General features: G+C 42.5%; 1 protein-coding gene across 5 annotated transcripts in view; it reads right to left on the bottom strand.

Moving 5' to 3' along the window:
• LOC133342407 (papilin-like) overlaps nucleotides 1–12,734 on the bottom strand; it is a 58,726-nt gene that overhangs the window by 41,894 nt on the left and 4,098 nt on the right. For 4 of the 5 annotated variants that reach the window (XM_061551562.1, XM_061551563.1, XM_061551561.1 and 1 more), the window contains exons 2-5: nucleotides 11,056–11,124; nucleotides 7,570–7,679; nucleotides 4,155–4,215; nucleotides 263–365 (exon numbers count right to left, since the gene is read on the bottom strand). In XM_061551562.1, coding sequence (XP_061407546.1) covers nucleotides 263–365; nucleotides 4,155–4,215; nucleotides 7,570–7,679; nucleotides 11,056–11,118 — 337 coding nt within the window. In that variant the 5' untranslated portion in view covers nucleotides 11,119–11,124. The remainder of the gene's footprint in view (nucleotides 1–262; nucleotides 366–4,154; nucleotides 4,216–7,569; nucleotides 7,680–11,055; nucleotides 11,125–12,734) is intronic. The other variant, XM_061551565.1, reaches the window with a different exon arrangement.

Here is a 12,734-nt window from a genome sequence, read left to right as displayed (position 1 = left end):
TAAAGTCATGTAGAAGGGAAATAATAAAATATTATAAATATAAAACAATAAAAATTCTCACGACGTTTCGACTGCAACACAAGCAATCATCATCAGGTGTGGATTTCCCTTCTACGTGACTTTACCGAAAGAACTAAGAATATAATCGTGATAATCGAATCGCTTGCAGGGGGTTGGGGGGGGGGCTGAACTACATTCATCTGCCTCTCTTGCTGTGTACGTAGCGTTTGTGTGCGCGGGTGTGGGTAAGTGGGAGACCAACCTCCGTGGTAGGGCACCCACTTGTACGTTCGCCCTTCGAATGGAACCTCGTCAAACTCGGAGCACTGCACGTTGCGGAACGGACGGGAGCCCTCGGGGCATGCCTGCGGGACACAGAGAGACGTTCACGGCCGCTCTTTCACCACCCAACGTGGCATCATGAACACCATCCCATTCCCCTTCCCCTCTCGCCATCAAGCACCGCTTGTTTGGAGGTCACTCCTCTGCTGTCTGGAACTTCCTCCCCAAAGTCATCTGCGCTGTCCACTTCCTGCTCCTCTTCAAGTCTAGCCTCAAGACCCTTCTCTCTCCCTCTGGTTATGACTTCTGAATTGTATTCCCCCCCCCCCCAATTGCATCCAGATTTTGCTGTCGGCATCGAGTAATGTGACGAAGGCGTCCATTCGGACTTCTTGCAAAGCAGTGCAACCACCCTCTCTTCTCTTAAAACAGAAACATAAGCAGCTGATAACTACGTGCCTTTTCCCCAGTGATACAAACATCACCCCGTTTTGTTCATTGTTTTGAAATGCAATTGCATCTACGTGTCATAAAAATTCAAATTTTATTCTGGTTTAAAGGAAGCGTATTCGTGCACAATGGGCCAAAGCACAACATGTAACGTGAAAACATTGTATGTGGGGGGGGGGGGGATAATATGGTAATGAGAGGGGCAGGTGCACGTGCAGGGAACACGGAGGGACACTTCAGAGAGAAGAGGCACAATGAGTGGGCCTTTTCAACAGATCCTCTGGACGGCACAGGCTGGATCATAGTTCGTTGTTCCTGGCTGTCCCTGTGATGTTCTATTGTTCTCCTTACACCCGCATTCATTATTCAACGGCACTTCAGCAGTCGCACGGCAGGTCGGGGATGTGCTTAAATTCTCATTTTCAACAACTGGGCGAGTGTGATGAGAAACTGAAAGATGCATGCTTCCTCGTCTCGTGCTCTCCCCTTGCGGGATCGATCGTCGACACGAGAGGTTCACGCACGCCACACGTACGCCGCTGCGTAAATTACCCACCGTGAGTGTTTAATAAATGCACGCGGGTGCGCTGCATCTGCGGTTGATTGACACGCGGCCAAATCACCCCCCGAATGTGCCCGACTTCTTTGGATCTCGGAAGTTGAACAGGTTTTGAGCCTGGTGAGTAGTACTTTGGTGGGTGGGAACCGGGGCTTGTGGTTGTTGTAGACATGGGGTTGCGAGGAAGTCAGCAGATGGCAGTGTTGAGTGTTACTCCTCATGGGCGTGAGATTTCCCTGCTTTCTCGGGTGGGCACGGTGACAAGATGTTAACTACCTCGCCTGGTACACAGGAGGTCGTGGGTTCGATTCCCACCCTGACGCTTGCTGTATATTTGGAGTTTGCGTGTTGTCCCCGTGGTCATCTGGTTTACCTCTCCACATTTAGAAACATGCGTTTAGAGTATTTGGCTGATATAAATTTCCACGTGATAAGCCACTTCATTGAGCTATCATTTGTGGCCACGTGGCTTCTGAAAAAGAGTTGTGTTGCTCAGTGCACCTTACCTGGCAAAATAAAAATAGTTTCGTTTACATAGTTTGTCTCTCACAATGTAATTGCCCAAACATCCCAAAGCAGCACCCTCCTGAAAAATAGTCTTGAGACTGGGTCAATAATTTGCATTATTATTGCTACGTGATCAATCCGCACATTCCATGGCTAGGATTTCCTATAACTATTAATTGGCACTATATATTTTTTGTTGGCAGCCACTGCACTGCACCATTCCCGCTGCAAAGATTTAGCTGCTGCGATATTTTTGTTCAAAATCATCCTGTGCTCTATACATACGATACAAACTTTTCCTTTGGAGGCGCTAATGCCTGCATGGAAACACACCGAATGCTTGGGCTTGACGTGTGAGACGATGAGCTGCTTTCTATTTAATCCACGCGATATTTTAATCCGACAGAAACTCTGTCGATAAGCATAGGTCAAACTTGAGTAACTCTTCGAAAGGGAGAGTGCACGCAGCGTACAACTGCACGCGCACTGTATTTCAGTTATAGCCTCAGGTAAAACAGATTGGGCAGTCGACAAACTGAACCAGATGCTTTCGGTATGTTTCAGTAATTATCAAATTCTCCATTGACATTGGAATTCACTGCAGCACGTAAATGTGACCACCTTAACTCGGTTGCTGCACAGATAAATATGTGAGTGGCAATGGAAATTACGTACGAATGCCAAGCCACAAAATATGTGTTTCGCGAGTATAATTCGCATGTGGTAAGAACACACTGTGTAATACTAAGCTTCTAACAATATTTCTTTTGTTCAACATTCAACGTCACGTTACCACCTTAAACGAAGCGTTGTGCTCATATTGTTGCATTCTTTATTACAATCTGAATCTGTAGCTCGGCAGAGGATGGACCAATGGCACAGTGGTTTTTGCACTGTGGCTATGAGTCCCGATGACCTGAGTTTCGATTCCCGGCTACAACAAATGTCAGGGTCGACGAATGATATCTGAACCGGTACACAGCACAAAACTGGCCAACATGGTGAAGTACGGTCAAACAACTCCAGTGACCAGCATGGCGTCGAGGGCCCTTTATCCAGGAGCGGATTAACAAAGGTCTTCTTAGTTTTTTCGGTAAAGTGACGTAGAATGGAAATAATAAAATAATAAAAATAAAACATAATAAAATATGTTTTATTCTATTATTTTATTATTTTATTATTTCCATTCTACGTGACTTTACCGAAAGAACCAAGAAGATGAATCCCTGCAGTCACGAAAGCTTTAAATCGAAATTTAACAAAGGTCTGTAAATGATTATGATTAGCTTATTTATTGTATCTGATCCTTGCCAGGTTGCATAATGGTAGACCGCACATCTGAAAATAATAAGGTTTCGAGTTCAAATCCAGATCAGGCGTCGACTCTGCTCTTCTTTCCCTCTGGGGTCGATAAAATGAGTACAACTTCGTGGGAAGTCAGTCGTGGTTGTCCAGTGGAATTTCCCAAAATGTTATGATCACGTGTTACTTGTTACGAATCTGCAAGCACTATCTTTGCAGCTATAGTTGGGTTTAAACAAAAACGTAATAGCAAACGTTTAAAGGAAAGTTTAAACGTAACACCATTGGAACCTCATTTAACAGTATAAAATATGATAATTGGTTTTTTACCCTTTTATCTGGCAACAAAACTGGCACCTTTTTTTACAAGGAGTCATGTTTGCATAGACCACAATACCTGCAGTCATAATGCAAACAAAAAACATAACTCTGGTGGTGCGCCTTTTGGCGTCATCTGGTCCAATACCATGTGAGACTAGGCTCTAAGGAAAGCTGTCTCGGGTGTGGACCAATCAACTTCAAGGACAGTGCATACATTATCAGAGTTATGTTTTTGTTTGCATTATGACTGTGCAGGTATTGTGGTCAATGCAAACATGACTCCTTGTAAAAAAAGGTGTCAGTTTTGTTGCCAGATAGAAGGGTAAAAAAAACAATTATCATATTTTTTACTGGCAAATGAGGTTCCATTGGTGCAAATGCTTACCCCGAGCTCTCATACTCTGATGGTGCATTGTCTTTGAGTTGTGCGCCTTTTGGCGTCATCTGGTCCAATACCATGTGAGACTAGGCTCTAAGGAAAGCTGTCTCGGGTGTGGACCAATCAACTTCAAGGACAGTGCATACATTATCAGAGTTATGTTTTTTGTTTGCATTATGACTGCAGGTATTGTGGTCTATGCAAACATGACTCCTTGTAAAAAAAGGTGTCACTTTTTTTGCCAGATAAAAGGGTAACAAAAACAATTATTTAAACGTAACGTTATGTCCATTGATGGAATGCGAGCAGGTCACGTGTCACACTCCCCTTGTCGTTGCAATAAATAAACCTCACCTGCACGTTGCAGGTCCTGTACATTCTTGTCGATCCGAAGCATTCGGGCTGCCCGTCATCCCTGAGGGAAGCGAGATCAGGGGGTGTGCGGGCGTGGGGGGAAGGTTTGGAGGGAGTTGAGGTGGGGATGAGAACAAGGGCAGCGTGGGAGAGAGTCGGGGGAGTGTTGTGAGATTCACACACAAACAGAGAGGCGCCGTGAGACTGTCAAACATTGACAGCTTCCATTTTTGTGGGCTGCTCGTGTCTCATAAATCTACATCGCAGCAAGGATAATCGATCAATGTCGTCTGGTTATGAGTTATGCTTTACGTCTTAAGATTTCTGCTTCAAATAATACGTAATTAGATTAAAGAAACATTCTATAAAGTTTGGCGTTAAATTAACAGCTCAAGAGCTGGTCTAATCTGAAGTAAGGCCTCAACACTCGAATAGCACTCTTCAAATACGATCTGAAGTTAAAAGATAATATATATTTTATATTGACCGGACATTTCATCAACTTTAACAGCCCGCGTGACCACAAACGAAGGTGTTTGGTAGCCTGCAAGATTCCACCGTGAATTACGGCTCCAGGTTCCACCGCTGTGCATTTCAGGCTACAGCATTTCACGATGATTTACACCTCAGTGAGCCAAGCAAAAGGTCATTACAAAAGCATTCAATTACATCTTTCTTGCTTTTTTGGCGTCCTTCTAACACAAACAAACACAAAATTGCACAAACAACAGCTGACCAGAATTTCCCTTGTGTGGTATGTGCCTGCAGGTTTCGATGTCCAAAGCCCCGTTGCCATTTCCTTGCAAACGGTTCCAAAGCTGACCATTGCCTTGGTGTCCTTTGCCACCGAGCTCCACCGTGTACGCCCATGCACTTAGCAGAGCCGTCAGAATATTATGTTGGAAAAATAAAAGGCAGAGGATGGTGGTGCTGCAGCAGGAGTTTAATTATACTTTAAGTGGGACGCTGGCAGGAGCGACAAAGTGAGCAGTCATTTCTGGCTTGTCCCTACAAACCCACAGGACAATTTCTCACTCAACCTTTTGTTTGTTTACTCATCATAATAAAAAAATGCAATTCACGTTCCATATGGTATCAGTCACAAATCCATTCATTTCCAAAGTCTGAGTTGGAGGCAATGCCCTTTTACATTCAATAGATTGTATTTGATATTTGCATTTTTGTATTTGTATATGTATACATATTTTTAAATCACGTTTTATACTTAGGCAAGACGATGATTCATGTTTGAGTGTTTAAAAACTGGGCTTTTGTTGAGTCGGAAATTGTTGTAAGGGTCTGGCAGTGAACGTAGGTGAGTGGTGCTTACATATTCACACTGGAGGTTATTTCTGCAGAGAAACACATTCTGGTAACAAGGCCCTTAGCCCCTGGCAGGTGCAGTGCTGGCGGGCACAAACACGAATTCTCCCTGCCCCAGATTGCGCATTTGCAAGTCAAAGCAACACTTTTATATGCATTGCATGTGGCTGATCCGGGATTAATTTGAGCTGATAAAAAAAAACATAAGCAAAATGTTTAAGGATGCATGAATCATATACTCAATGCACAACACCCCTTTTCCAATCTACTGCTGGATGAGTGCCTCCCCAATCTTCACCGCGCTCGTCAATGGAGGTTAGTAAAGACAGGGAGCATAGATGAAGTGGACTGACACAAGATTAATCAGTTCTGTTTCTCACGAATTTTTTAGCCATTTTTATTTTGGAAATAATTTCTCAGCATTAATAATTGCTCTCCATCGACCATTTAATTCATTTCTAAAGTTATTTTATTTATCTTACACTGGGTAAATATTTATTTAGGCATTTGACCTTTGCCCCACCATGGGGTCAGGTTTCTTATAGTCTCTCCAGCTCATTACATTGCCCTGATAAAAGTTAAAGTGACTGATCGGCTGCTTGATGCTACCAACAGTTGTTTGTGCAAAGCTGTCCGGTCGAATACGGCACATCGCAGATTTAAAAAAGATTGGCTCGGCGGCTCCGGAGGACGATGCGCACGCATCACACCACTGACACGCTACATCTGTGGTGCACGTTTTCCAGCCCAAGGGAACGCGGCGCAGAAACAAAACGCCTTGTGTGTCCCTTTGTTTGAAAAGGTCCTCTCATGTAATCAGCATTTGATGGCATCAGTCCAGTGACCTACAAAGGCATTTAGAGACAAATGTTACAGACATTGGCGTCCAGTGAAAAAAGAATGCATTGGTGAAATGTGACGTCCTTAAGCCTCACTGCAAATCATGGCATTCGCTGTAAAAAGGGAGTCTGCTGCTGTGACTGTGGGCTATGAGAAGGAATGCCACCTGGTTCCCCTCCACATCTGTGCCATTAAGAATTATTTATGAAATGGAAAATATAATCAATGACCCAAATTATCATTGTCAGCATCAATAACCATCACAATAACGCGTGTGTGTGTATATTGAACTTCTTTTGCACCCTACGTAGTCAACGATGCTAATCGGGGGTGCGGGAAAACAGTGGTTCTGGTCACAGATAATCTCGAGTGTCTACAAGTTCACCAAACACTGAGTGTTGCCCATCTCCATTGCCGGTACTGATCCAGTTGTGGAAACTCAACGTTCCTAAAGCAGGAACCAGGACCTCCACAGAACAATAACAGTCAACGACTGATGACAGTGGCTCAGATGTAATGCTAAATATTACAACAGCATTAATGCTCATCATTTGCTTTGATTTATTTTATTTAACTCCAGAAATGGCATTAGCAAATGTGTTGATAGTCCACAGCAAATTAAGGTGGCTGGGTGGCTCAGGAAACAGAGTACTGAGGTGCCGCAACTGTGATCTCGTGTTTAAATCCATAATAAGATCCGGCAATTGGTGAAAGCATTCCTTGGAAGGATGGCGATATAATGTCTTACAAATTATAGTTAAAAAAAATATAAATCTTTTAAATGTATTTAGTCAATTCATTTCCAAAAAATGGAGAGCGTAACAAGGTTGCAACTGGCAGGCCACGTACGTATGTTGAACCTCTTTTGCACCGTACGTAGCCAACCGTGTTAATCGGAGCACACAGTCGCCTGACGCGCCCAAGGGTAGTGCGGGATCCCCAGCTGCGCGGTGACCTTGCACTGCAGCGGTGACCTTGCACTCTCTCGATTTTGGACACCGTCTAAACATCTCAAATTGCGCGGCATCACCAAATCCACGAGTCGTAGCGTGCGCTCTGTTCGTGGTGACCTTGCGATCTCACTGCGTCCGTCTTCGAGAAGTTGTATTCTATGCGGCCGTGTTGGATTTGAAACCGGTAAAGGGGCTGCAGGTGCTTTAAGCCCTGCTCACCAGAGCCACCCAGTGCCAATGACTCAGTCCAGAACATGTGCACGGTGTCCCTTTAAATGTCAAATGAGCACGTGGCTCACCTCAGGTAGAGACAGGGCCTCTCGCGGTGGGTGATGCCTCCCCCACAGCTGCGGCTGCAGGCCGCCCAATCTCCCCAAGGTCCCCACTGGTCGACCTGACGCTTCGACACCTCAAACGCAAACACCCGCATGGACGCGTGTGCGTACACACACACACAAAGCACGTGCACACGTGGACCCACGAACCCACGCACTCAAACACCCCGCACGCCAGTTGAACACGTAGGCTTTCGCGATCAATATAATTCATAATACAGGTTTTTTTTGGGTTAGTTCGCGTAAATATAAATGTATCATTACACCCGCCACCAACCTGTCACAGCCAATTATTAAGGTGCGTCACGTAAACAAAACATGCCAATTCGATACAAGTTCAGCACATCGGTATGATGAAGAGCACAACCCACGACGTTTACAATTGGAGTACAACGTTTCACCGGTAATTACAACCAGCCTCATCAGGCGGCAGCCAGAGTTGTGGATCAATCCTCCTGTTTTGTGTTCACACGTTCGCTCACCAAAGCAATTTCAATGCAAACTCTGCAATGCATCACGTAGCACCCCTCCACCAGGTATTGCCAAACAATAATATACTATTCTTAGGTTTTTTCGGTAAAGTCACGTAGGTAAAAAAATAAAAATTAATGAAAGTAAAATAAAAATCACGACGTTTCGGAGGCAACACAAGCTTCCGCCTTCAGGTGGAACAGTCACAGCACGATAGCTGTATCACTTGATACAGCTATCATCTATCAAGTGATACAGCTATCGTGCTGTAACGTCGTGATTTTTATTTTTATTTTACTTTTATTAATTTTTATATTTTTTACCTATGTGACTTTACCGAAAAAACCTAAGAATATGAATCCTTGCAGTCACGAAAGCTTCAAATCTAGAAACAATATACTAATCCCATTAAATCAAGTATTTGTGTTGTAATGGGAGAGGCTGTGGTTTATTATGGGGTTAATATTGGGATTGCACGTTCATAGTGTTGAATGAAATTGCCGCAAACTCGAGTTGAATTGAATTGCTGCAAAGATCGTGCCGTGCTCTTGTGCGCAGTTTCGCTTGGGGAGAATGCAGAGCGTCAGGATCTTGGTGCCTGGCGCCGTGACTCATCCGTGATGGCCGTGGTGACACCGTCAAGTGGGAGTGGTGAGAAAACGCAATCCGCACGCGTTTTACACCACCGTTCCCACCCACACAAAACAATGAACTCACTGTTTACTGTTTTAGTTGCATAATGTTGCTTATAACCACTGTCAACATCATCATCAGCAGCTATAGTCAATCCACTGCTGGATGAAAGCCTTCCCCAAGCCACTACCAGATCTCATATTTCTGTGATGTCATAATCCTACAGTACGGTATTATAGTTCCAATAAATTTAGTAATTTTATATTAATACAGTCCTTTGTGCTTGAATTTTTTTCTTGAAATAAATTCTCCATTGCATTATTGCATGATGTGATGGCAGAAAAGTACAATAATTTGGTGGACTAAGCTATGATCGACATGCAATAGTTTTTAGTGTTGTGTGATCATCAGAAGCCAATCGCTTATCGAAGTGGACATGGACCGCTAGCGCATAAAATAGTTGCTGCTCGTGTTAAACTCGGCATTTCGTCAATATTCATTGTCCATCAGAAACAAATAAAACACAAGTGGAATTAGCAAGGCGAACCGGCCCAGACTTGACAAAGCTATTTATGAGCGTGAAGCTCGTAAATTCATAGACAGAAAATGGAATGCCACAGCTATTTGGCTGCATTCTTCCGAACACAGAGCCAAATAAACCACTCTTGGTGGGTTGTTTGTAAATGCACATTACCGTACTGCATGCCATTGTGAAATATAATGCACTCATTTTGCTGGATCGACTGAAGCAATGTTCCTTCATTTGTAGGACTTTGTAGTGTGGGCTTTTAAAAAGAATACAATCACACAGTGCCAAGGGCAGTCAATACAGCAAAACAGAGAACCAAAACAGGAATCCTGTTTCCGTACTTTATTCTATTTATTTGATAAGCCAATTTTTTTTATTACAATTACAACAGTTGTCATTCAACACTTTGTGAATGCACTGTCTTACGAATACCTCCTCACGCAATGTCTCGCACATGGGAACCGTTTCACCATCCTTCACCACGCTGATCGGCGCGGGTTAATGATGGAGTAGACTCGGGAGCAGTTCAGATAGCACTTTACTCTGCTACAACTGTGCATATACAAACACACACATTTGTATGAACATAGCGAAGCTATTCATATTTTTTATGTTTAATTTAAGTCTATCTTTAGGGGCCGGTATGAATACAAAAAATACTATATAATGGTATTCTATTGCATTTAATGCACATATTATACACTACACAATATATTCTAGTTATTGAATATGTATGATATACATCAATGTATTTTTACTGTAGTTAATATACAATTGATATATTTATTTTGCCGGTGTGTCATCTGTTCTCTTTGTTCTTACCAATATGCATACTGCCGAATATCTCCCCACTTTCACCACTGGTCACAAGCAGAGGCCACGTGGGAACGGGTTCTCAACATTACTCCGTAATTGACTTCTTCCACAGCTCACAATTCATCATGGGGCCTCCTTTGCCAGTACCAAAATATACTAATAGGGGTTTTCTCCTTTTTTCTGGCAACAAAAACTGACACCTTTTGCAAGGAATCATGCTTATATTAACCACAATACTTGCAGCCAAATGCAAACAAAAAACAATACTCTGATAATTTATGCATTGTCTTTGAAACTGATTGGTCCACACCAGAGACAGCTTTCTTTAGAGTGGACCAATCAGTTTCAAAGACAATGCATAAATTATCAGAGTATTGTTTTTGTTTGCATTTGACTGCAAGTATTGTGGTTAATGTAAGCATGATTCCTTGCAAAAGGTGTCAGTTTTGTTGCCAGAAAAAAGGGGAAAAACCCTATTAGTAGCTCACAATTCATTTCGATTCCAGGCGATGCGCAGTAGCTAAGCACTCCGCTATTGTTACACGCCTAAAGCAAAACTTTAGCAAATGGGCCCAACTGAAATCCTCTCTCACTGGAATGTCTGCCATGAAAAGATGAGCTGATGCTTGAGGGGATATCTCAACCACACATCTACTACCCCTCTTGATGAATAATCTACAGTCAACTGCGAGTAGGTTCCGTTGTGTGAAAATGATTGCGTTTATGGGAATAGAAAAAAAACATCTTTAAGCATTTTAATTCAAGACATACAGCCGTTTGAAAATCTGTGCGTATCACATAGCCTGGCTAAATCCGCACGTGGCTTTATGTATTAGCTTTAGTCCTGATAAGCGGGTATCTGGCAGGTGCAGTGTTTGAGCAGATTGAAGGACAGATTTAGCTTGCAAGTCTATATACACTGTCTAAGCACAAACCCATTCACTTTCCTTGTCAAATGTTTGCCGATGATTACCCCCGCAGGGAGACAGTGGAGCACTTACGGGAGTGGAGAGTGTGCCCTGGGGGTGTGGGACCAGGAGCAAGAAGGCGACAACCCACCACATGGTATCCTGCATGCAGTGACACATTTAGACACACGTATATAGAACATCATGCTTATACCTGTGTTGTTCACATCGTTCACAGGCCCATTGTCAAAGCCACTGGTAACTTAATTGTCATTGTGCTCTGATCAGTCCAACAATAATCTGCGCAGAGCTGACTTACGCGGCTGAAAGTTTACTCTTTAACATTGATTTGTGATTGCGTCATATGTTCCGTTTCCCACGCGACACAGTTGTTGTTGCTGATTTATATTTGCTTCATTGATGTTCTTCATTTTCATTGTCTTGCTTTTGTAATTTTGTTACCCACGTGTTTTTAAATCCTTTATATTAAGTTCAATTGCTTGCTTGCGCGCTTACGACCGTGCAAATCTTTCGGTCGTTTTTAACCCACTTCCCGTGATCCAATCGAGCTGACATTTTGCACAGACTCGTTGTGCGTGACAATTTATTTTCGTGAGCCATTCACTCGCAGATGACACCATCCTGATCTCATGAGTTCTCACCCAGTTAAATAAAAACTGGGTGGTTAACATAAGTTGCTTGAACATACTTCACCACGATGGTCAGTGCGAGTTGGTAAAGGTGAGGAGGATGCCCCAGGACCAGATCAGATATGACTCGCTACGAATGCCCACTGCCGCTGGGAATTAAACTTGTGTTGTGGATGTACTGTATGTTAATTAGAAGGGGTATAACGATTCGAACCTCTCATTATGCAATTAATTGTTGTGATTCAGGGTCACCATGAAAATAGAATCGAACACAAACCGATGTGGTTAATGTGGTAGCCTCTTGTAGCTCGAGGGATTAAACGAGTCCATAATATAAAATAGCAACGAATTTAAGATGTTCTGATATTTAAGGACATTTTGGATGTTTTTCGTGTTTTTGTGTTTACCGGATCGTTTAGATAATGTACGAATGTTTCATATCTGTGTGGTAAAAACAAGTGTTGCCACCCAGCAGCCCATAACACTTTTACGAATAGGAACGCAGAAGAAGACAACAAGATTAGCGATGTCACTCAGTGTTTAGATCAATTGAAAACCAAAATTAATTAATAGTTTTTCTTATTTGTTCCCTAACATACGACATATATGAATAAAATTAATGTAAACCTTGATGCATATATCATGAGCATAATAGACTATCTATTAATTGATGAGCCCATTCTTTGTTACACCCCAAATTAAACGTTGTAGCAATTAAATTCAAATTATAGTTTCATACACTTGCGCATCAAATTGTATGTGCAAAAATACATACTTACAATGTATGCACATTATATTCATGCGATGTGCTGCTAAAGTTTATGCAAATGTAGTGATCAAAGCTCGATGAGAGCAACGGAATAAAATGAGAATATGGTGAAAATAAGACAAAACAATTATCACTAGAGACCCCTTGATTGTGATTTGTAACATGCACAATGTTCAAAGCTCCCACATCCCTGTGCTCAGCTCCATTACAACGCAGAACATCCTGCAATGTAATCTTTTCATTTCTATACAACCACTAACAATACATTTACATATTCTTTGGGTCTTTCTGTAAAGTCACGTAGATAGGTTCAAATTAATAAAAAATAATATAGACAAAAACTACGACGTTTA

This window comes from Lethenteron reissneri, chromosome 14, assembly GCF_015708825.2.
Source record: "Lethenteron reissneri isolate LAM-NWPU_2019-01 chromosome 14, ASM1570882v1, whole genome shotgun sequence".
NCBI classification, from domain to species: Eukaryota; Metazoa; Chordata; class Hyperoartia; order Petromyzontiformes; family Petromyzontidae; genus Lethenteron; species Lethenteron reissneri.
Note: the sequence above shows the minus strand (reverse complement) of the source record. Positions and strands in the feature narration are given on the sequence as shown.